Below are 26,024 nucleotides of genomic sequence, written 5' to 3'. Positions count from 1 at the left end.
ACTGTGATAGCCATTGGAAGTGTTCTCCCTCTGGAAACATGACCTATAGACTTATGGAATCTACAATTGAGGTGCCTTTAGACTGTATCTTGATTTAGGACAGGAGAGTTCAGTTAGTGCAGAATCAAGACTAAAAACATACCATTGTCCATTGGAGTGAGTATAAATTGTTTCTTGCCCTCTTTTTTGAAAAGTTGGAAAATAACACCATGCCAGATAAATTACTATATGCCATGTACCTGAGATATTGTTACCTAGCTCTGATAAAGGTACCACATCCAGCAGAGCAAATGCATTTGGGGTTTTTATTACACTGAGTTTTCAGTAAACTGTAGATCCAGGATCCATCTGGGTTTTGTCAAAACCTTACTGGAGAGTTAAATGGAAAAATAATATGGGACATTACTACTGAAACTATTATGTCTTTCTTTAATAATGACAATAATCTCTGCTTATTCTCTCCTGGTTTCAGTATTGATATACCTTTGACCACTGTGAATGGCAAGTTCAGAGCTTTTTGACTTTGTGTTTCCCTCTATGATAATCTGAAAAGTCAAAGAACCAAACTAGAATATTTTCAAAAGCTAATTGTGTCTCTTTCTGTTATGCATTCAGGGACCAAGTGAGTCCACAAAGCCACTGTGGGCCACATGTGGGACTTGACTCAAACAGAAGGGTCAAAATGATGCTTTAGAACACCAGGCTTCTATGTCAACTTACACTTTGTGTCTAACAAATCTTTCAATATTTTGCTTTCTTCCTCACTCCAGTGTATAATCACCCAAGTAAATGGCAAGGTCCATTTGGGAAAGACAGGTAAAATCATTCCTGTGAGCTCTTTCCATAGTGTTGTAGGTTTCTTCTTTTTGAGAAACAAGTCTTGCCCTCAGTCAGCAATTTCTATGTCTGAATGATGGCTTAGGTCTGGAATTGGTAAGGAACTGAAACCCCATTTTTTTGGAGGGTGGCGACTGCCCTTAGTTTCCTCATCTTCCATTCTTGATTTTGGATGCATACATTGTACCTTTATTGGCTGTGCATACATCTTACCTCTAGACGTGCTATATTCTGTTAACCACTCCTGTAGCTCTCTGTAGATCTACTGGCTATCACACTGATGTTGCTGCTCATTATAATAATTTCCTAAATTGGTGTCTGTCAGTTTGACACTGTTGCCTTGTCTCCATTAATTAGTGATTCCATGAGTTCCATTGGTATTTGCAAGCCCAGTTTTCCATGGTATCTCCAACCCACATCCCTGGCTGATAGGATAGACATCTCCAACTTTCTCAGGAATTCCCACGCCCCCTCACCAACATATTGCTTTTTTCCTTGGTTAATGGATTTTACTCTCATGGATCACAGTGATCTAGTAGGTTCTGACTTAGTGTACTATACTCTAACATGTCCTCCTCTGTGAGCCCTTCAATCCTATACAATTATAAGATGAAGCAGTTACGGCAATTCTACCTCACACTTTCTCCAAAGTTCCAGGAAACATCCAAAGATCTTGTTTGTCCCCCCTCCAGGAACATTGTATGGGTTTTAAATCCCATGACCTGGGAGAACGCTCTACTATTGATTAATTATTTTTTTTTCTATTGGCATAAAAGGAATCTGAACCCATATGTAATGTTCTGGATCCTCAGAGCATGTATTGGCTAGCTTTTGCCTCAAGTTTCAATCCCTTTGCTGCTTTTTTTTTCCAATGGGTGCTTTTTATCTCTTAAAAATTTATTGATGTATTATAATTATAGATAATAGTGGGATTGATTATGCCATATTTGTAATTGTACATAATGCCTTTGCTACTTTAGCAGACTCCCTTGATGGGTTAGGTTGTGACTTAAACCTAGTTATTGACTTGGTATCAGGGAAGGGGCAGGTAGGATTGGTGGAGGAATGTGGCAACATATCCTAAAGAGAGCATATTTGTTCTTGCAAGGAAGAGAATTCCACATAAGTGGGCTAGTATGTTGATCAACAAGAAAGATTATATGACTTTGACAGTCTCAGAGGGTTCAGGAGAATCTGGAGATGCAAAGTTTGGAAGTGTTTCAGTCTAGATAGCCACACAATAGAATTCAGAGTTCTATTTCTTAATCTCTCCTTGACTTTGACATAGCAGAGCTCTGGGAGTTGAGATTCCCATTATCTAAAGAGCTCTGCTAGTTTTTAATAAATACTGAATCTGGGCTGGGGTTGTGGCTCAGTGGCAGAGCACTTGCCTCACACATGTGAGGCACTGGGTTTGATCTTCAGCACCATATAGAAATAAATAAACAAAATAAAGATGAAAAAATAAATAATTACTGAATCTTCAACAGTTGCTCTCCCCTGGCCAGAGGAGACAGTCATTATATTAGGGATTAATCACCATCAGACTTACCTCCCTATTCTCCAGTGCATCAGGGGCCCCCAGAAATAGCCAATCCCATTACAAATATCATTAAATTACTGTGTCACCAGACTCAGTGGCTCATGTCTGTAATCCCAGCAATTTGGGAGGCTGAATCAGGAGGACTGCAAGTTCAGGACCAACCACAGCAAGTTAGTAGGACCTATCACAAAATAAAAAATAAAAGGGGCTAGGGATGTAGCTCAGAGGTGAAATACCCCTGGGTCCAATTCTCAGTACCAAAAAAGTAAATAAATGAATAAAATTTATCACTATCAGTGAAATCCCTCAAAGTTTCAGAACCAAGAGTGCCAGTGGTATAAGTCCCAGTCTGTGTCTGAAGACCAAGAGCTAGGAGAACTGAAATTAAAAGGCAAGAGGAAATCATTGGCCCAGTTCAAGAAAAGGGAAGAATCTTCCTTCTTCCACCTTTTCATTCTATTCAGGTCCTCCACAGATTGGAAGATGCCCACCTATATTGGTAGTGGTCTTTACTCATTTTATTTTTTTTCCACATTTTTATTGGTGCATTCTAGTTATACACAATGACGAGAATTGTTATATATTCATACATGCACAAATGTAATGATATATTTGCCAATATCACTCCCAGCACTTCCCCACTCATTCCCTCCCTGCCTCCCACTCCTTGGTCCTTTTCTCTACTAATCACCCTTTGATTTTTGGGAGATTGAAGCCCACCTTTCTTTTCCTTTTTCCTCTCTAACTTCCACATATGTGAGGAAACATACAACCCTTTACCTTCTGAGTTTAGCTTATTTCACTTAACATGATAGTCTCTAGTTCCATCCATTTCCCTGAAAATGCCATAATTTTTTATGGCTTAATAAAACTCCATTGTGTATATACCACATTTTCTTTATCCATTTATCTACTGGTGGACACCTAGGCTGGTTCCATAGTTTGGCTCTTGTGAGTTGTGTTGCTATAAACACGGGTACGCATGTATCAGTGCAGTGTGCTGACTTTAATTCTTCAGGATTATACACCAAGGAGTGGCATACTGGGATCATATGGTTCCATGCCTACTCTTTGGGGAGCCTCCACGCTGATTTCCATAGTGGTTGTACTGATTTACAGTACCACCAACAGTATATTTTTACTCAGTTTATGTATTAAAATGCTAATTTCTTTCAGAAATGCCCTCACAGATAGACTCCAAAATAATATTTTATCAGCTGTCATCCCCTAACTCAGTCATGTTGACACATAAAATTAACCATCACAGACAGAGAGGAGTTGAGTATGACACAAGGCTTTCTTATCTGAGCAACTGGAATAATGGAGTTGCCATCAACTAAAGATTAGCTTTGGGATGGTGGGGGAGAATTATATTCATTTTAGGCAATTTAAATGAAAATTTAAGTTGATAAATATAAATGCCCAGACTTAGGATTTTCATTATGGATTCTATAGACTAGAGAAGAAATTTAAAATAATGAGACTGGATGAGATAGGAAGGTAGTGAGTATATACAAATAAGAAAGAGTGGTCTAAATTCCAAATCATGGGTCACTTCAGTGTTAGGAGGTTAGCAAAGCAGGAGATAGATCAGGGGAGTAGCTTCCTAAAAGCTATGGAAAGAAAATGCCAAATGCTGTTGATGTTCAAAGGAAAGGAGACTGAAATTATCTATGAATTTAATAAAGGTACAATCATTGACAATCTCTGCAAGAGCCTAAATGAAAGATTTCACCAGATGAAGGGGGAAAGGCATTACAGTATTGCATATATTCTTTTGAGAAATTTCACTGTTACAGGAGTAAGTGGAGCTGAAGATGGGGGACAAAATATAATTAAAATGGAAAAAACAAAACCATGTGTTTGTATACTGACAGTAATAATATGAGTAAGAGGAATAATTTGATGAGGAGTGGGGAGAAGTTCTAAAGTGAGGTTCTTAAACAGGGCTATAACAAATGGGCATAGTGAGACTATAAAGGTTTGACCTTAAATAGGAGCACTCAGAGTCTATTCTAATAAGAAGAAAGAACATCTATGTAAAGATTTTAAAAGCAAATAGGATGTGATGGTGGAAGCTCATGGAATTTTTCTTCCAGTAGCTTCTATGAATTCATTGAGGTAAAAATTGGAATGAAGAACAGGGAGATGGCATCATAAACATGAGGAGAGAAGATAGTAAACAGAAGAGAGTGAAGAAAAAGAGCAAAATTACATAATTGGTCTGTAACGTATAAGGTCCACTTGAGGGATTGTTATGAAGTTAAAGTGAGACTTAGATGTTTAAGTTTTCTTCAGCCATATTTTGGATGTTCAGATACAGGAATGATGGAGACATAGAGCTGTGTTTAACTAGGGTTAGAGGTTTTCCTTGCAAGTTTATGTAACAGAAGACCAGGTAAATTAAGGTCTATTAAGACAGTGCTCAAAATGATCAAGCATAGAAAATTGACAATGTTTAAAAGGAATTATTTACAAAGAGTCACCAAGCTGAGTATGCCTAGAAACAAAAGCATGAAGGGATAATGGAATGGACATAGATCAATGGATATAGGTCTAGTAGGTAGGAGGGTTGAAGGGTATTTAAGAACCAAGGATTTGAGGAAGTGTTCTAGAAAGATAGGAGGTGATGAATCAATGGTGGGACCAGATACCCTAATAATTGACATAAGTTAGAAGTAAGAAGAAATGGTAATTGAAGGGAGATGGTGAAGGAGCAAGTGTCCTGAAAGAATCATATATCTAAACACTGAAAGCACTAAGAATCAAGAAGAGTTGTTGTGGAATAAGCTAGGAGCTAAAGGTCAATTTGTCAAATATTGATGAGAAGCCCACAGACCTTTAGGTGATCTTAACAAGGTGAGGAAGATGGTGCTGGGATGACCTTGATTTTAAAGCAGGGGTAGAAGAGATTTGGGGAGTATGGAATAATCTGTAAGTGGTGATAAGGAACAAGGATGAACTATTTCCACTGTCACCATGTAAGAGAGCATCAGGGCATGCAGTGACCCCAAATGGCCTCGGAATCTTGGGCTTCTGGTTATGAGTTCCAATAATATTGGGAAAGTGTTTAGAAACATGAGTCTCAATGGTTTCTGGTCCATGGTGGAGGAGCTGAGTATGAGGAGATGTATGTGAGGGTTAGTTTATGCACCTATCTTCATCTTCTTGATGGAGATTAGAGACCAGAGGAGGGATGCTCTGACTACATAGTTATCCATGTAACTATAATATCTTTGAAACCCTTCCCTTTAGCAATTTTTTTTGTCTTACATGGGGCAAGCTCATATATGTAGCAAAATCTTTGAGTTTCTGATTTTCACATAAAGTAAAGAATACTTTTCTATAACATAAATTACAAAATAAACATAGTTTTGGAATATGGTGTTGTACTCAGAACAGCAATAGGCAAGGAGTTTGTCATTCCATCCCCAGCCAATTAGTGGTGAAAATAAAATTGCTCTGAGTCCATCAGGATTACCCCTGGCAGCTACTTTCAAAACTTTCTGGGCATTTCTGTCACCATTTCTGTGGACCACTCATCAATTCAGGATCACCCTTCCTTTTGGAAATTCCTATCTCCCTCTCTCTTTCTGATGACTCTTTCTGAATCACCTCCCTTGTCTTCTGAAGCTCATCTGTCCCTTAAATAAACTGTAGGAATTCATCACATTGTCAGCAGGGTTTCCTTTCCCGTTCCATTTTCTGGCTGGGATCTGAATCTAAAATACCCCTGAGAGATGGACTGTCTGTCTTCCTTCCAAACCATTGTTTCCAATGTATGCCAGAGTGGTCCTTTCAAAACAGAAACAGGCTGGGATTGTGGCTCAGTGGCAGAGCACTTGCATATCATGTGTGAGGCAATGGGTTTGATTCTCAGCCCCACGTATCAATAAATAAAATAAAGGTCCATTGACAACTAAAAAAATATTTTAAACAAACAAACAACAAATCAACAACAACAACAACAACAACAAAAACCCTATTGTAGACATCCTGAATAAGCAGTGGCTTCCTTTTATTTCAAGGAAAGTAAATCTCTTCAGCATAACATTAAAGGACATATGAAACTGTTCTTCTCCATGGGTCTCATTTCCCACCACTTTTTCATTTCTTGAATGGTTCAATTATTGTAGCCATTTTCAACGACCCACCATTCATGCTACATATTAATGTTCCCTCAGTTTTTGCTTATACTCTTTCCTTTACATTCATATGACTACTCCTCTTCTACACTTGGTAGTCTTTCAAGTTTAAAAATAACTCTTTCATGAGGTCCTCCTCAGGAGCATCTCAGCCCTCCAAATTGTTTATCCTTCCTGTTCATTTTTATTACACTCTTATTTATGGAAGTTTTATGTGTTGTTTTTGTTACTTTTTTAATATTCACTTAAAATTTTTTTTTATAAAAAGAGGTGAGATAATTGTTTTGGGATTATGCGTGTGTGTGTGTGTGTGTGTGTGTGTGTGTGTGTGTAAATTTTGTTGCTGTTTCTGTATTCTCTATTCAACTACAGTTTCTCAAGGGCAATTTTTCTGTTCTCCAGTACTTGACACTATACCTAGCTAGTGTTAAAGAAGTAGTTATTCAATGAAAATGTGATAGGGGACAATCTAGGCTGGAAAGGAGGGTGAGTGATTATTAGCTAAATAAAGAGATGATGGTAGAATGTTGGTTACACTAGTATAGGGATTTAAATCTGTTTTATCTCCTTGGGACGATGTAAAAATTCATTGAATAAAAAAAAGATTATGGTGGAAGATTTCACACTAACATTATAACACCTAACCTTGGGAAACATAGAGGTGTTACATGAATGGTAAGGTTTTGTCACATCCCAATTCAAATGAACTTTTGAGAAAAATGGTGGCTATTTTTCTCACAGTCAACCTTTAAAAAAAATCTGAACAGACATAAAAGATTTTTTAAAAAATGCTTTTCCAAGAATATTACAAAAAAGTGCTTCTTACTTTCATCAAACTTTAAATTTTAAAGAATACTTGTGCTCCTTAATTTGTTTCAATTTTTAAAATCAATCACTCACATGCTGAATATTTTTAAGTGAATATGACACTTTGCATGGATCCCATAAATAAACAAAACGTGCACAGCTTTGTTTATGTTAGGAACCTTCTGCTAAGTGTTGCTTCTATTTATTTACTTTTAAATTATGCCAGATTTTTGCAAATTTGAGTCAGTTTGGGGATCAACTTGAAATTTTAAAGACTGGCTATTTATTTTGCTTATGATACCTTGCAAATGTGTTAAGGTAATAGTTTTAAGGGCCAGAAGGTGGCAAAAGAAGAAAATGTTTAAAATGGACTGAATTATGGAAATGGATGTTCTACACCATAAAATTTTTTATCATTTCTCTTAATTTAATTTTCTTTAACTTCCCCATTCTCTTTGTTTTCTCCTCACATCCAGAGTTTTTAGCCCTCGTCCCTCACATCTCAGATACTCAGATATACTCTTGATTTATACAGCCCAGTGCCAAAGGCTGTGGCAATGAACATGAGACATGATTCAATAAAGATAGGTAGATAAATAGAAACTTTGCTCAAAAAGTCATGTTACTAAAAATAAGCCCTGGTAATTATCTAAAATTAAAATTCACTAATTTATCCATAATAAGAAGCTGGCATCCATAAGCTCTCTTCCTCTTGTGTAATCCAGTGTGACTCATGAGATTTAGGGGTAGTTAGCTTTTCAAGACAGTGGAAATCCAGTGATGATACTTCTATGAGGCAACAGACACTGATACTTGTCTCACCAAAACCATCCAGTACCCCTGTCCTCTCCTTCTATCTTAACTAAGCCATCTTTATGTCCAAGCATCTTTTGTGCTCCACCCTGCTATGCTGGTCCTCTACCCTGCCATGCTGGTCCTATCCTTTGTTCCAAGGGTGGTCAATACTAATAAGACTACATCAATCTCAATCTCTTTGAGAATGGCTGGTTTATATGTGGCTATGTGGCCTCATTTTGGCCAACTGGATCTTAGAGAAAGTCAACAATAGTGTATCCAAGAAAGTTCTTCGCTCTGAAGGTACAGACACATAAAAAAACATCCCTTTCTTTTCCCATAATGCTTTTTGATGACTGGATGTGATGCCTGGATTGGCTGCAGCAGTAACTATGAGGGAAACCCGCTTGAGGGAAGAACCAATATGATGGGTGATGGAGTAATAATACACAGGAGGATCTGGCATCCCCAGCCACAGCTGTTCCTTGTCTGGAGCCTGCCACACCTAGCTTTCACATTTTCAGCCAGTCAGAGTAATTTCCTCTTCAATGTAGTCAGGAGAATTCTGATAAACTTCTTGCTGTCTATGGTTGAATAATGCAATTACTTTGCGTTTGGTATTACAAAAGGATATACATATCTGGATTTCTTTTGCAAGTAGATAGTGAGCAGTACAATATCTAGAGGCCAGCTTTCACTGAACACTGGTCAAATGTTGGACCTGAACCTTCATAAAGAAAGGAGTATAAATCAATTAATATGGTTATTGGATAAGAGTTGTTTCTTTTTTATTAACATAAGGTAGCCAAGAATTATAGGAATAGAATATATTTAAAAATAGAAACACTCCAAAGTATTGCCATCATATCATCATGAATTTTAAATGAGCCAAGTTAGAAATAGGTAAAAAAAAAAAACTGTTCTTTCAAACAGAGTTAACATTATAAAATTTTAGCAGTTAACAGAAAGAGATTGGGGTATGAACAGTGGCCCTTCTTTCAAAAAGTAGTTGAACCCAAAGAAAAAATGCAACATTATTATGACCATCAAATGTACGTTACTGTTTCAGTCATTTTGATAATTTTCAATTAAATATAGTTTCTACTTCAGTTTCAATGAGTTAATTTGGTTTAATATTTTATACTTTCTAATAGTTTTAATTGGAAATTTTTATTTATTTTTCTTTTTTTATTGATTGTTCAAAACATTACAGAGCTCATGATATATCATCTTTCATACATTTGACTCTATTGGGTTTTGAACTCCCATTTCTACCCCAAATACAGATTGCAGAATCACATCTGTTACATACCCACATTTTTACATAATGGCATATTAGTGACTGTTGTATTCTGCTACCTTTCCTATCCCCTACTATCCCCCCTCCCCTCCCCTCCCATCTTCCCTCTCTACCTCCTCTGCTGTTGTTCAATTCTCTCCCTTTTTCCCCCTCCCCCTTGCCCATCATAACCTCTTATAATTTTGTGTATCATTAAAGGTCTCCTACCATTTCCATATGCTTTCCCTTCTCTCTCCCTTTCTCTCCCCCCATCCGTCTTTGTTTACTGTTAGTCTTTTCCTCATGCTCTTCCTTCCTGTTCTGTTCTTAGTTGCTCTCTTTATATCAAAGAAGACATTTGGCATTTGTTTTTTAGGGCTTGGCTAGCTTCACTTAGCATAATCTGCTCTAATGCCATCCATTTCCCTGCAAATTCTATGATTTTGTCATTTCTTAGTGCTGCATAATACTCCATTGTATATAGATGCCACATTTTTAATCCATTCATCTATTGAAGGGCAAGGTTGGTTCCACAGTCTAGCTATTGTGAATTGTGCCGCTGTAATCATTGATGTGGCCATATCCCTATAGTGAGCTCTTTTAAGGTCCTCAGGGAATAGTCCGAGAAGGGCAATAGCTAATTTTTTTAAAATAGGGAAAGATATAATTGAATATGATTTTATACTTAATCCATATATAGTTTTGTGGGATATGATTTGAAAGGTGAAATGCTAATTTTTAATACATTAAAATTAAATGTGCCTGTGATGTTCATTTCAGGATTTATTTGATTTATAGTTGTAATCCTGACCAGTCCATTTCTGGCCCCTAAAATTCCTTTGTGGAAATCAGAGGCATGAGAGGCTAGATATGCACATTCGGTCCTTATGTGTACAGGTGTAAGAAAGCAGAAAGAGCCAAACAAAACTAGAGGCTCCATCATTCAATGTAGTTCCACTATTTTCCAAATGTAATATAGATAGTGGGTTTAGATCCCCCAGTTTTTGATAGAAACTGCCAGTCTAATTCATTTTATTTAACTCCAATGGATCCAAACAAAAGATGTTTGGGGAGCAAATTCAAATTGTGCACTGGCAATTTATGATTCTAACTTAAAGAAAGAGGGTAGTATCTACTTGCTTGGATGCTACTGCTACACTGGATGTTGAGCTCCTGATGGTACAATTTGAGAGGAGAGGGGCAGAGGGCATATTTTTCCTCCAAGGTAAATCTCAAGCAGGAAAGACCATACTTAAGTGAGAGAAAAATGCAACAAATGTGATATTAACTTTGAAGACAAAAGAAAATGAATGTGTAAAATTAAGTACTATGTGAGAAGGAGAGAGTTGTGATTTTCAGGTAGTTTTCCTTCTATAGTACTGTTCTGCTAAATAGCTCTAACACTTTCCCAACATTAATTAAACCTCACAAACCTGTGAGATAGGTAATTACTATAATTAAACCGATATTCCAGGCTGGTAAAATGAGACTTAAAATGTCCAAGGTCAGAGTAAGAATCTATGGCCCAGTTTAGCAGATAAACTACAGATTCTTACATTGGGTTACTCTTTTAGAAAGGGTCCTTTCTCTCTCTTTTTCCTCTCTCCCTCCCTCTCTCTCTGTTTAGATTAAGATATGATGATAGGATAAATAAACTTGAACATTGAGAAGTTACACTGCAAATTGAATAGGGAAGCTTGAGGACAATATAGAACAATAGCTGAATGAACAATCCAGAGTCCATAAATAACATATATAATATGCAAACTCCATTTCAATTAACTGTATTTATTTTAAAATTCTTGATTTGAATTGCTGGTTTAGCTAGATGCATCAGGAAATCAAGAAATCAATGCACGTAAAGCATTCTCCATACTACACAACAGCATATAAAAGACTGTCATTAGTTTGGAAAGAGAACACAGTAGACAGACAGAAGGAACTCTTCTTGTTGCTATAACTACGACATAACAAAGGTCAGCACTGGGGGAAGAAAAAAACCTTCCTGGCTAGAACATTAACAACTCAGGGATATTATCTTGAATCCTTCTTCACAACAAAGAAGAAGAGAAATGCTTTCAATTTATTTATTTTTTTTTATTAATAAAAGAGTTAATTGAAGATAAACTAATCAATGGAAATGCACATAAAAAAGACATAAGCTTGAAAACTGGTTTTGATTTAAAATAAAATATTGAGACTAATATCCAGGAACCTGTACTTCTGCAAATGGAGATATCTAGGTTACATTCGAAGTCGAAAATCTCAATTTCAGAGAAAAATAATTTTTTTAATATTTAAGAACATTTTGATGAAAAACTTCTTGATAGGATTTAAAAAATGGCAAGTTCAAAACTGGTGATTTCAATTATTATTACTTAATAGAAAATGGCTGAAAATATATTCAATTTCATAGTTTTGCAGAGCTGAAACAGTCTGACTTTGAAATCTAGTTTAATGTTTTTAAAAAGTAAATTTTAGAAGTATAAATTTATTACTAAGAAGTCTTGGAGATTTTTTAAGGTTTTGTTTTGTTTTGTTTTGGGGGGGAGGGGCAAGTTGTAGCTGACAATTTGAAGAAACCTGTTTAAAAAACGCCCAATTTCTGCTCAGAAGGTTCATTTTAAACGAAAGGTCCAATTCTTCCCACGGATCTAAGGAGAACATTAGTTACCTGAGTCACAGAGACTGGTAGTTAGGAGGACTGAGAGAGGGACACTTATGACTTGATTTCCAGTGTCCTTTAAATCCTTTCAGATAAGACCTGGGTAAAAAGAGAGGAGGCTCAGAGCAAGAGCCTACCTGCCACATTCACTGCTGCCAGGGGCACATGGGCAGCAGCACACTCATGCTTGTCAACAAGGCAGTGCCCAATGTTTTCTGGTCAGCTCAGTGTTGCAGATTCTACCACAATATTCCATACTTTGATTATTTACTTCTTAAGGAATACACTCCCCAGAAAAGCACACAGGTAATCCTAGGTCTAAGGCAAATTTTCCTGGGAAAAGTGACCAGGTAAGGGCCCTTGAAACAGCTAGGTAAGAGAACAAGAGGTATCTCAAAGGACAACACCAGGCTCTGATTCTAGATGCAAGTCTAGCTGTGTTTAGATCTGTTGGTATCTAGAAGTTGCTTACCGTGACATGGTGTTCTGCACCAAAATCAAACTATTATTTCTTTCATGAGTAAAAAAGTCTGAAATGTTATTGCTTGGGTTTCTAACAATTCAATGAACAAACCATACCAACTATTTATGTTAAAGTATAAAGAAGAACATAACTAATCAAAATCAAGCCAAGTTCTTTTCCTACAAAAGGATCTTTCTTCCAGAGACTTCCCTTTCAAGGCTAAATAGGCAGTCAGTGTGGTTTTTTGTATCAGAGTTATAATTTTACAGAAATGAGAAATTATATGCAAGAAGAGATGCCATAAATAAAGAAGAATAGAGCTTCCTAAATTTGGTCTTATGAAGAATGATTCTAAAAATTGATGTCCAGGATAGCCCCTTGGTATGTCACTGTGTAGTGTCCAAAATGTGTGTAAAAATATATGAATGTGTGCTACTTGATTAGCTGATTAGTTGATTTGAATATGGTGCTAACGAGACCAGGGTAATGTGTTTAACCCTGTGAACCCATTATTTTCATTATCCTCGATTGTCACTGTCTTTATCCTTGGCAGTGGCCAGCCATTCCATAAATGCATTCTGTGAATCATTAGAAAAACAAGGTAAGAAAGTAAAGATAGCTAGAAAAACAGCTCAAAGTACGTGACCTACCATGTTGGCTAGTTAATAGTACCAGCTTGAAATATGAAGGTCAGCATTATGTTAATGTTATATCGATATTTAATTAAAAGTGAAAGAAAATAACAAGTGTGTAGAATACTGATTTTAAGAACTAATTTCATCAAATCCCAGTTGTTGAGCTACCACCAAGAAAACTGCTAAAAATATCCTTAAAGTGTTCAATTAAGGCATTTAAAATATTATTTCATTGTGATATTATAATTCATTTGTGCAAAACTCTTTTATGTAAATAACTATACTTAATCTTAGACTATAGTACTTTATTAATTAAATTCCCCCCCCCATGGTCATAGTAAGGTGAACCATGTTTTCTGAGAGAAACTGATCTGCTGGAATAAAGCTCTTGGAGAGAGTAATAGAAGAGGAAGGTCAAAAGATGGGGTCATTTGGAGAAGGGATTTGAACATGGTTACATGAATTTTTATCCTATAGAAAATGGAGAACTGACTTCCACAACTTTCATATATGCCACTTTAATTCAATGTGGCTGGCTTAGAATGTTAGGAACCTCCTGTGCCACAGAGGTTATTTATGAGGTCAGACACAGTAGAGTCAAACAGGTCCCAGAAGTCAAGAATCTCCAACTCTGCTAAAGATGTCAAATAAATAAAGGTTCCAGATAATACTGTAAAGGAGAACTGAAGAAATTACTTTTCCATCTTTTTCTTGGTATTTATGGTATTTACCTTCTACAAAGGATTTGATAATTTTGTTATTATAATCAGCATGAACTGCAGAAGAAACAGGTAGTCCTTAGGGACCATAAACATGAATTGGGATGTTGGGTTCCAGGATGTTGGAAGAGACAGCCCCAAATACCTTTCCTGTCTCAGATGTTGAATATGTTTCATGACTAATAAAGAATATCCACTTGGTGGATTAGGAATGGATTTGAAAGCACCTGCAGAGAACCTGATGGTGTCTAAGATTATTTCTAATTTATTTCATTTATTTATGGTATTTCCTTTTGTTGTATTACCTCCGCTTTATTCTTTACTAAGTTTTTAAAAATATTCTAATTTTGGCTTAGTTGTCCTACTAGTATTTAAGAAAGCATAATTTGTTCATAGTTACTAGACTTTCCCCATAGTAATTAAGATACTTTCAGTGTTACTCCCTTAAGGATGGCAATCAGCTGGAAAGCTCCAGGGGGAAGAGAATTCTCGAGGTCAGATTCAGAGTTGTGTGGCCTACTTAATCTCTCCAGCAGGTTATTCTCCTTATAGCATTACTCTGGGTGAGAGACTGACAGCCATCCTTACATTTTTTTTTTTTCTGTATTCCACTGTGGTAGATTTGCATCTAGAGGTGGCTGCTCAGCAAATGTGCATTTAGGGGTGGCATGGGAGAAGCTCTTGACAAGTGCATGGGAGCTGCAGAACTGTGTTCTATACATTCATTTAATGTCCTATTCATAAGGGGTCTAAAATCATAATTAAATCCAAGTTTCTGGTACCAAGGTCTTTTAAAAGCAATCATGCCGTCTCCATGGCCTTCTACCTGCTTGATATACTTGATGGGAAAGCCCAAATATGGAAGGAAATTGGATATCTGAATTAGAGTTGAGAAGTTTTCTCTCCTGAAATTTCTATCCTACACTGTTATATGAGCAAACAATATACTTCTGTGATTTTTTGCACTGATGCATTTTGGGGTCCATTTGTTACAACAGGATTAGCTATCTTTTTAGAAATTCTGGGATAATGGTGATGATATGGATCATGATCATGATGAATATCAGTAGGATTTTAAACATATTTTATAGCATAATACAACCTTTATGGAGAGTTGGGACACTTTTTGAAGTTGGAAGTTTATTTTCTCATCAAGATTTCAATGAAGACCTTGTATTCCTGCTTCAAATCACAAAACACACAAAGCAAATACCACTTCCAGAGAGTTGCAAGCTATAGCAGGCATCTCACAGAGAGAACAAACCTTGTTTTACTATTCATGAAACTTAAGGACCCTGAGTGAGAATTCACAAAGATCTATGTGTTCTCAACAGTTGTCATCAAAGCCCAGATACATCATGTTGGAGAAGACAATGGAGGACATGGACTAGTGTGTGTGTTTAAACTTGTATACAAAGTAACAAAAGATGTGAAATAGACCAGAGAAGAGATATTCCCCTTTATCACAGTTGGCTAAAGATATAATAAATCCCCCAGTTAAAAAGCAATGGACCTTGCATGCACAAGGTCCTGGGTTCAATCCCCAGTAAAACACACACACACACACACACACACACACATATACACACACAAAAAGCAATGGAGACTATATCACACCCATGAGTTATACTGTATATTATTTGTCCTATGCATTCATTTAATGTCCTATTAATAAGGGGTCTAAAATCATAATTAAATCTAAGGTTCTGGTACCCAAAGAGGATCTATTGATTAATGTTAATCATAAAACTCAGAATAGAGTTTTTAAGCATAAGGTTTACAAAAGAAACAGGATTGGGTACAACATTCAGCTGCACCACATAGTAAATTCATGAGCTAATCTGTTTTGCTTAATTTTTCTGGGTCTCAATTTCATTATTTGTAAAATGGAAGTAATAATTACATCATAGGCATATTATAAAAACAAAAAAGTTCTGCAGATTACTTAATGCAGTGTCTGACATAGATGGGTCATTAATAGTAGCCCTTATTGTCAACTATTAGGAGTGTTTTGTAGCTTTCTTTTATCAGTGCAAAAATAAAATTCTTTGGATGTCCAGTTTATTTTCTCTCATTTGTTTAAGATTTTATTTTGAAACTGAACTCAAAAGAGTTGCAAAAAGGAAAGTATGAGAAAAGGAATTTCCAAGAAGGAAAATTTCCAGAAAGGAATTTGGCATGATAGAGCATGATGCCTTTTTTTGATTAAAACAAAACAAACAAAAACTGCTTATTTACACAATTCAAATTTTCTAACATTAGGTTGAGATTTTAAGTATTTGAAAAGATGGTTAAGAATCTAATATCTTTCTGGAATATATTCACTCATTAAGAAGGAGCTACAGGGCTGGGGTTGTGGCTCAGTGGTAGAGTGCTTTCCTCCCACATGTCAAGCACTGGGTTTGATTCTCAGCACCACATAAAAATAAATAAACAAAATAAAGGTATTGTGTCCATCTAAAACTAAAAATGCATATATTTTTTAAAAAGAAGTAGCTACAATTTGCTGATAGATTCCCTATGATGCTCAATTCAAAAACAAACAAAAACACTGAATGGAAAAATTTATTCCTTGTTGAGCTGGGGATGTGGCTCAAGCGGTAGCATGCTCACGTGTGGCCCAGGGTTCGATCCTCAGTACCACATACAAACAAAGATGTTGTGTCCGCCGAAAACTGAAAAATAAATATTAAAAAATTCTCTCTCTCTCTCTCTCTTTAAAAACAATTATTCCTAGTTTATATAAGGCTTTTACATAAAATATTTTATTAACTTAAGTAATTATTAAGCATCAAATTATTTTGTCTATAAATGACAACCATTTATAACCAAATTTATTCTATGTCTTTAAAAATGACAAAACATGTATTAATCGAAAAAATGTGTATTAATCAACAAATAACAAAACATATCTGAACCCTTTGGCAGTCTTTCCCAATCTTGATATAGCACCTTCAGTACACAACAGTTCCTACCATTTTATCATAATCTATCCCCCATCAGTGGTCGCATCTTGATATGGTCAAGGTCATTCTTTTGAAAATTGAAATATGAAACAGTTTAAAATGTCTTTCAGCATTTTATTCTTACAAAAGATATAACTCATTATGATATTTTTCTTTCTTCTCCGAAACTACACTTCTTGCAGAACTCCAGAATATAGTTTTAATTTAAAAAAAAACTTTATTCTACTTTATCACCAAGTTAATTTGAAGTTTTTTCTTTCCTACTTTTTAATCATTGATATTTTTCTTTCTTCTCTGAATCTACACTATTGCAGTACTCCAGAATATAGTTTTAATTAAAAAAAAAACTATTCTAGTTTATAACCAACTTAATTTGAAGTTTTTTCTTTTCTATTTTTTATCATTTGCCATTGTTTTCTTAAATCACTTAAAAGGATTCATAATTCTATAAGATACTTCATAACTATTATTGGTAGAGTACACTTCAATAGTAAGATTGTATATATCCAGGAATATCTCATTTTCTTCAAGGTGAATTCACAGCTGCATTTATGAGTGAGTTTTATTTATATTTGACCTGTGGTAAAAAGATTTATCTTTCAGTGATTAAACTATTTTCCCAAGTGACAAGAAGTGAAGTGTTAATCACATACTGATATAAAATAGATTAATTTAGATAGAAAAGTACTTTTTTTTCGTTTTAGTAAAGTTTGGAATTAAAAATAGAGCAGTGAGTTAAAAAATCTGATTTAATCCTTGGAACTACCAGATGGAATAGTAAAAAAGGGATGATAGGAGGGGAGCAAGGGAGAGAGTGAGAAAGGAGAGAGAGAGAGAGAAGAGAGAGAAAAGAGGAGAGAGAGAGAGAGAGAGAGAGAGAGAGAGAGAGAGAGAGAGAGAGAGAGAAATTGATTTTGATTGATTTTCAAGCATCCCATCACTAATTTTAACATTTTGGCATAATAATATTTAAAATGTCTGAACAACCGGAACACTGATCCATTTTCCTTTACTTTAAGGTCCAAAATGATATATTTTTTAAAAAAGAGTCTTCCCGGGAATACCGGGAAAATGATTTAGAAGCCTGCGGTAGGGTGCAAACTAAGAGCATTCTTCCAACCCACAGGACCTTTTCTCTCTTTCTTGCAAAGCTCTTCTCAGCCCAGCCAGAAAACCCAGACAAGTTTATTTACACACACACCCGCACACGCACACACACACCTCACACGCAGAAAGAGAGAGAGAGAGAGAGGGAGAGAGAGTGGCGGAAACGCCCTCTTTCCATCCCTTCCAAACAATTATCTCCGAGAGCAAAAGAAAATAATCAACAGCCCTGTGTGCTCGGCGGCGGAGCCCGGGAGCCGGGCGCGGGGAGGGAGGGCGATCGGCAGGCGAGCAGGGAAACGTGGCTCCTCTGCCGAGGAGAGGATTTGTGAAAAGGAGCGCTGGCCCGCGTGCGCCTCTTGTTCCCCGTGTAATTTGCAGCCAATCATCAGTAGGTGTCCACGTCCCTGCGTCCTCCTCACCTCGGCGCCAATCGCGCCCCCCCCCCCGCGCCCCCGCCCCCAGCCTCCACACCTCCTCCCTCGCCTTTCTCTCCGCTCCCCTCCCCCAGCAACCACACACACGCACACACACAAACAGAGCGAGAGGGGGGAGGGTGAGAAAGAGAGAGAGAGAGGGAGAGAGAGAGAGGAGAGACTCCCCGGCTCCCTCCCTCCCTCGCACACAGCGACTGGAGACGGACGGAGAGCAACGCGCTGGGAGAGGAGAGACCACCGACAACAGCCCCGCGCTCTCACACATACACTCACACTCGGCTCTTTCCTCTCCCCCCCACCTCCTCCTCCTTCCACCCCCACCACTAACACCATCTCCTCCTCCTTCTCTCTGCAACAAGAAAAAAAAAGCCATTTACAGGTATTTTTTTTTGATCCGCATATTTATTTACCCCCCTCCCCAACAGTTTGTTTACAAGTATTAAAGTTGTAATTGGGAGCTGCCAAGACACATCTGGATTTGTGTTTCTTTGTGTTAGGGGTGATGTGCAACTAATTAAAGGCAGACTGGCAGCGTCTGCAAATTCTAAGGCTCCCCAAATAAAAAGAGACTGGTAAGTGATTGTTCTTTCTCTTTCTCTGGCTTTTTTCTCTTAAATGTTTGCTGTCCGTTGGGATTGTAAAAGTAGATTATTAATGCTGGACTCCAGCAGTTAAAAACCGTGGCTGTATTAATTTATTAATTAATCTGCACCCGCCCCTCCTCCTGAATGTTAAATATGACCTTTGATCTCTATGTCTCTGGTAGACCAGACATACAATCTTAGGCATGTACAGTCACATTGTTTAAAGGCAAAACAGGATCATGAAGTATGTGTGTCTAATTTAGCTTTGGTATAGAACTATAGTTATTTCTGTGTGTTTTATTTTGTTTTTAAATAAAATGCAAACAATAGCTGTGGCTTAGGTACCTTTTTTCATGCTCCAGAGATGCATTGATTAAACAATAATGACCTGGATACTGGGCACAATCATTTTTTACAGATTCTGGTGGCATTAAACCTTGAGGTGGGAAGGGGGGAGGTGATGGCAACCAGAAAAGCAAGGAGAGCTTCTGTTTGGAAACACCACTCTTGACTCTGAAAAGGGGACACTAAATTATTTCTTTCCTTTTTTTTTCTTTCTTTTTTTGGAACAAGGTCAAAAGATTGAAATGTTGAAAAATTTCCCTCCACTCAGTGTGATGATATCTATTGCATGGTTGGCATAACTAGTTTTTAACTGAGTAGCAGTTATTATGGTCTTGCAGTTACAATGTGATTCGCAGAAACTGAAGCTATATGCATATTCTTGCTGTGTCTTCCCCCACCCCCTTTCAAGCATCAAGAATATTTAGCCAGGAGCATTTTGGGGGCACCCTTTGTATTGCCATCAGACCTCAGAAGGGAGCAGTTTTCCCTAATGTGAAACCACAGAGGAGGTTCCTGAGTGATTAGGGACTTGCTGTGATTGAAAGATGCCTGCTAGCTTCTAATCCAGCCTGGGGTGAGGTTCCTTATCTTGATTTACTTTGCCTAATAGGGATTTGTTTACATAAACCCCTCTTTTTTAGGGCGCCTCATCAGTAGGTCTTGAAGTTTTTGCACTTGGAGTTTGGGCATAAATGGCTCATTAATCTAATTATAAGCATAATTACTATAATTGATATCCATTTTAAACTCTGAATATTTGAGACTCAGACTACTAGGCCCCCATTTAGAATTTTCTGAACTCTACATTCTAGACCAATCTGTGGTCTTCAAAAGATGTCACAAAAAGATATTCTGGCAAAAAATATCTGGAAACAAAGAAACTGGTTTTTAGGTGAATATACACTTTATGTCCTTGCTCTACTTCTTAAAAGGCTGTGATGTACTTCTTCCTCTGTAATAAACAACTAAAATACCGCTTCCTAAAGCATAATAATGGCCTGTAACCAGAGAGATGAATGCAAATACCCAGTTAACATTAAACTTTCCTCTCAAAAAGAGCAAAAGGGGAAAAATCATTTAAATGGTTATTTCTTTGGGTAAACAACACCTCAAGGGACCCCCTCCCTTTTACTCAATGTAAAAATCAGTGATGGTGAGAGATCATTAAGGGGGGTAAAAAAAAAGAGTCCCATGCTTTCCTCTTGTCTTGGGAAGAGACAGCAATCTCCATTAGATATGATTGGGAATATTCTTACAGAGGCTGCAGACACTTGGTTAAAAGCCTGTGACATTGCTTGTATTTTTTTTTTTAATTTTATCTAGTCCATCTTTCTTCCTTTCTTTTAAACAAGTAAAACACCACCCTTTTACCCCCACCAAGCCCCACCACCAAATGGCTTGTACAATTGAGACCTGTCCTTGGTCCATTGAATTAAGACCCTAACAGAGCCAGCTGTGCTGGGATTCAAACTAATGACCGCAGACACAGAAGGACACTGTGGCAGCTGGTAGTTCTTTTTTCCCTGCCTCTTTAGTTCAGATTGTATGTGGGCAGTCTCTTAGCTCTCAGTTGTATTGTGTTTGCTTACAGTTTATACTCGGATGTATTGTAGACTTTCTCAGTACTTCATTTGCTAATTTCCTGTTCATTTTCCTCATAGGGCCATTGCTGTTTTCTACTTTACAGCATTTGCATGCCCAGGCAGCACTTGTTCACACATTTCATAATGTTTAAATGCCCTCTGCTTATAGGTAGTATCGCCCTCCCACCCCTGATTTGCATGTCTTTAGCACTCCAATTGCCCTTTTCCCTCGGCATTTGTCACCCCCGTCTTCCCACTTTCCCTGGGTATTCTGGCTATTAATACATTTTCTCAGGAGGGTTACAAGAATAGGGGGGAGGAGCTGTGGTTTGCTGTGGGGAGGGAGGGAGCAGGGGTTGGGAGTGTTGCGGGGGTAGAAATGGGGGGTCACGTCTCGATGATTGTTATGCAAACGACCTGACAGAAGAATGTGGGAGCCTTTGGTGTCTGCGGTGGGGTGTGAGGGAGGCTGTTTATTTATTTTTAATCTTTTTCCTCGTGCAGCTCGTTGGAATGACTTTCTTTATTTTAGTTGTAACAGTTGGAGGATAATGCAAAAGAAGACGCTGCCTGGGAATTCACCGTCTGTGGAAATGCGCCCCAGAGAGGAATAAAGCAGCCCTCACCTTGCTCTCCCCACCCGGACCCACTTTCCCCTCCCGCCTCGGCCCCCACCCCAACACCACCATCACCCCCTTCCCTCCCCCCCATCTTTCCCCCTTTCCCACCCAGGTGTCGGACCAGACGGTCCCCACTTCCACCCTGCACCCCTTCTTCCCCCCCTGCACCATGAACACCAATGTCTGCGTGGAGCCCGGGCCGAGCCCGGAGGCCCCGGGCTTGCCCAAGGAAAGCCACCTGCCCGAGGGGGCCCTGAACAGCCTTGTGGATTACAACTCGGAGATGGAGCGCTACCGCTCCTTTGCCACCTCCTTCTACAAGACCAACGGGGGCGCCTTCCCGCAGGCGGCCAAGATCGCGCGCATCACCACCCCCATCTTCCCCAGCAGCGCCGCCGCCGCCGCTGCCGCCGCGCGCATCGGCATGTCCCCCTGGAACTGCGACAACGCGGCCACCGCCGCCGCCGCCACCGCCATGCTCTGGGGCAGCGGCGGGGGCGGAGGCGGCGGCGGGGGCGGGGGCGGCGGCGGCGGCGGCGGTGGGGGCGGTGGCGGGGGCGGCGGGGGCGGCAGGAAATCCTCCTCCGCCGCCGCCTCCTCCTCCGCCTCCTCCTCGGCGATCCTCCCCGCCGGCGGTGGCGGCGGCGGCGGCGGCGGCGGCAGCAGGACCAGCATGCACCACCGAAACGACTCCCAGAGGCTGGGGAAAGCTGGCTGCCCGCCAGAGCCGTCGTTGCAAATGGCAAATACTAATTTTCTCTCCACCTTATCCCCTGAACACTGCAGACCTTTGGCGGGGGAATGCATGAACAAGCTCAAATGCGGCGCTGCTGAAGCAGAGATAATGAATCTCCCCGAGCGCGTGGGGACTTTTTCCGCTATCCCGGCTTTAGGGGGCATCTCATTACCTCCAGGGGTCATCGTCATGACAGCCCTTCACTCCCCCGCAGCAGCCTCAGCAGCCGTCACAGACAGTGCGTTTCAAATTGCCAATCTGGCAGACTGCCCGCAGAATCATTCCTCCTCCTCCTCGTCCTCCTCAGGGGGAGCTGGCGGAGCCAACCCGGCCAAGAAGAAGAGGAAAAGGTGTGGGGTCTGCGTGCCCTGCAAGAGGCTCATCAACTGTGGCGTCTGTAGCAGTTGCAGGAACCGCAAAACGGGACACCAGATCTGCAAATTTAGAAAATGTGAAGAGCTAAAGAAAAAACCTGGCACTTCACTAGAGGTCAGAGGAGATGATTTCTTGTTTCCCAGTGTCTCCCCTTCCCTCCTGACTCCCCTCTCCTCTCCCCTGCAGGGCTTCTTGTCTGGCTTCCAGATGCAGTGCCCCTTTTCTGAAGCTTCATTCACGTTGTGAGATACAGTTTGAGGTGGTTTGCGGAGGGCACGGCCTCTCCACCACCCGCCCCAGCAGTACTTCACGTGTTACCGCCCTTCTGCTGGAGAGGGTGCCCCTCCTTTTTATCTTGGAAGGGGTGGGGGGGGGGAGAATGCAATTGGTCTAAAAAATCAGAAGTTTCAGATGCAATATGGTCAGTATTTTACCTGGTTGATTTGAAATGCTCCCTCTCTTCCTTATTAAAAGAAAAAAAAAATCTCTGCCCAAAGAATTGGACACATCACATCCTATATGCTCATTGGCTAAGAAAGACTTACTAGTGGCCCAATTACAACAGTGAGCACACGGTTTGTGGCACACAAGCATTTATATATTTATTTTTCACTGAAGCCAAAAATACCTGGAGTCAAAAGGGAATTTTTTGCCCTCTTACAGATCAGTTTCTCTCCTCAACAGCAAAGATTATTTCTAATTTTTTTGTTTTGTCTTTTGTCTCTCTGCTATTTTTAAAGAAAGCAGAAATAGTATAAAAAGCTGATGGTCACCCTCAATTTTTAAGGAGATATGATTTAGAGTAAAGGGATGCCATTGGTTCATTTGGGGGCAGGTGATAGAGATTTTATTTTTAAAAAATCTTACATAGTTTCAGAACTGAATGATTCCTAAAACTCGGCTACAAAAGGAAACAAAGTATTTTCCTTGGCTTCTGCAATTGACAAAGTAATCACTTTATGGTTACAAAATTGCCCTATACACCAAGTGAAGTTTTGGTTGCTACCTTATATGATAAATGATAGTTTCTTTTACCAATGTGTTCTTAAAAGCAGTCATTTTTACAAAGGACCACATAAGTAATTGTTCAATTAGGCTTTTAATTATGATTAATAGACATGGATGTGTTTGACAAAAATTGCATATATTATCCTGATCAAAAGAAAAAGCAAAAATTGGGAAATTATAGATAAATGTTTTGGTGTTATATTAAAAACAATATGGACAAGTAATCAGAGTCCCTTGATAAAAATTTTAAGAATATAATGTTAGATGTTCATGTAAATATCTAGGCATTGGATTTAGAATTTGGCAGCATTTTATGGACTGGATGGTAGGGTAAGAGTGGGTCTCCTGAGTTATGGTAAAAGTAGTCCCTATACATTCTTTTAAAAATTGGGAACACTGTTTAGAGAAGTTTTCTCTATGAATAACTGTGATGTGATTTTTTTTTAAAGGATAAAGATAAGGGGGTCTGATATTTGTTGCTGATCTGAATATAAAGAAGATACAGATTTTTAAAAACTTTCATAAATCAAGGCAGATAGCACTTTGGGATTCTGAAAAAAAAATGGTACTAAGTGGATATCATTATCAATTATGATCAATTGCATTAAAATATAGCACTAATTCCTTCTTATAAGAGAAATCATGTTGTAAGTTTAACTTTACTGCAGGTGGTTTATTATATTTTCCTTAGCAATGCTATTTAAGCAGAGATAATCACAGCAACAATACAGATTTGTATATTTTCTTAGATGGCAAAATTTAATTTTTGAATTATTATTTTTTATTATTTTATTGTAACTTCTCTAGATCTGGAAGGCCATGGGAAATAAATTCAGTTCATACTGAAGTTTAATAGTAATGTCCAGTTGATGAGGACTATATGACTTTTATTTCCTTTTGAAATGTATATGGAACCATAAATTTAGTGTTTTAGGTCCCATCTGTAGCTCGACTCATGCATCCAAATTTAGGTATATAGTGAAGAGGGCATTGGATAATTCTGATTTCTGTACTAAGTAACCACTATGGAGGAGTCTGCTATGAGCACCAATAGGCTTTCTACACAAGGTTCTATACTGATGTGTCAGTCTAAACATTTTTCATAGACTTTCTTTCTTTTTTCTCTTTTGATGGTGTTCCCACAAGCTTGTTGTGTGTTTAAAATTCTTAGTCATTTCAATAGCAAATTACCTTTCTATTATCCTTTTTGAAAATTCTCATGTACAAAAATTCTGTTGATCTTGAAAAAGTGGGGCATAGATAGGAGAGGAGCAAATTTCTCCCTTTGATGAATTCTCAAGATATTCAAAGTGAAGATTCCTTCCTATGGTGGCATGGTCTGTCATTCTTTCAAGGCTAAGATTATCAGTGGGATATTATTTGGCAGAAAAAAAGAGAGAGTCTTTCAGAATTTTGTAAGATTCTGTCCGTGTCATTAAAGAGGCAATGACAGCATGGCTGCCTTAAATCCATGTATAACCACAAGTTGTGGTTGTAAGAAAGTGGATGCAGGGAAGAATGACAGATCTTACATGACTGAACCAAAGCTAGAGCAATGATTTGGGGTCAGTGAAAAGTCAGCCTGCTGACCTGGTTTCCCTCTTTAATTTAGTCCACCATCTGAGAAGGTGTTTTGGACACTGGATAGATTGCTGTCTGAGGGACTCGATCCAGTTATTATCTGTGGATTTCAGGTGTAAATTCAATAGCTAAAATTCATTAGCTTAAAAATAAGGACACAAATTAATATCTGTATCATAGTCATAACTTTTACTCTTAGTTATCACTTCAAACTTCATGTGCCCTTCCCTTTGACTTCTTGTTTTCATCTCAAAGACTGTAGCCATAATCAGATACTTTCAGGATGAGTAAACTGAGATTAAGACAAACTCACATGCAGGTGTTGGGATTCTTGCCCACAATTTTTTTTTTAAATCCCTCACTCTATGATTCCTTTTGAAACTATTTAAATCTATATTAGGGTAATGTTAAGAGCACCATTAATGTCCTAGAAATAAGCTTATAGAATCACCCCTTTATAATATTAAAAATAGTCACTAATTGTCAAAAGCAGTTATTACAAATAATGTGTGCCCCTCAGTACTAAGTTCCTAGATGTTTTTAAAAAAATGTGATTATATGGGATGATCCTTATAGCCCTAAGTTATATAACAACACTTTGTCTCTTGCAAAGTGTTTACACTCACACTTAGATTTCTGATCATGAAAATCTAACTTTTAAAAAATATCTCAATTCACTATGGCTCAAGGGATACAGTTATTCCATGGGCAACCCCAGCCTCTTGGTCCCTGAACGTTGTTCAGGTGACATGATTGATCTCAGTGGGACAGCATTAGAGACCACACAGATCTGGTTT

General features: G+C 38.4%; 1 protein-coding gene across 1 annotated transcript; it reads left to right on the top strand.

The window, feature by feature from the left end:
* The first annotated feature begins 21,696 nt into the window (after window positions 1-21,696).
* On the top strand, window positions 21,697-22,884 carry Cxxc4 (CXXC finger protein 4). The gene has a single exon (XM_026404659.2). It carries the CDS (start codon window positions 21,697-21,699, stop codon window positions 22,882-22,884), a length of 1,188 nt encoding a protein of 395 aa, XP_026260444.2.
* The last annotated feature ends 3,140 nt before the right edge of the window (window positions 22,885-26,024 follow it).

The sequence above is a fragment of the Urocitellus parryii genome, chromosome 10 (genome assembly GCF_045843805.1).
Source record: "Urocitellus parryii isolate mUroPar1 chromosome 10, mUroPar1.hap1, whole genome shotgun sequence".
Taxonomy (NCBI): Eukaryota; Metazoa; Chordata; class Mammalia; order Rodentia; family Sciuridae; genus Urocitellus; species Urocitellus parryii.
The sequence above is the reverse complement of the archived record's forward strand: the minus strand, read 5'-3'. Positions and strand labels throughout refer to the sequence as shown.

Bases quoted from the DNA above. Each gene is read 5' to 3' on its own strand.
- Cxxc4 (XM_026404659.2), top strand. From the start codon at position 21,697: ATGAACACCAATGTCTGCGTGGAGCCCGGGCCGAGCCCGGAGGCCCCG.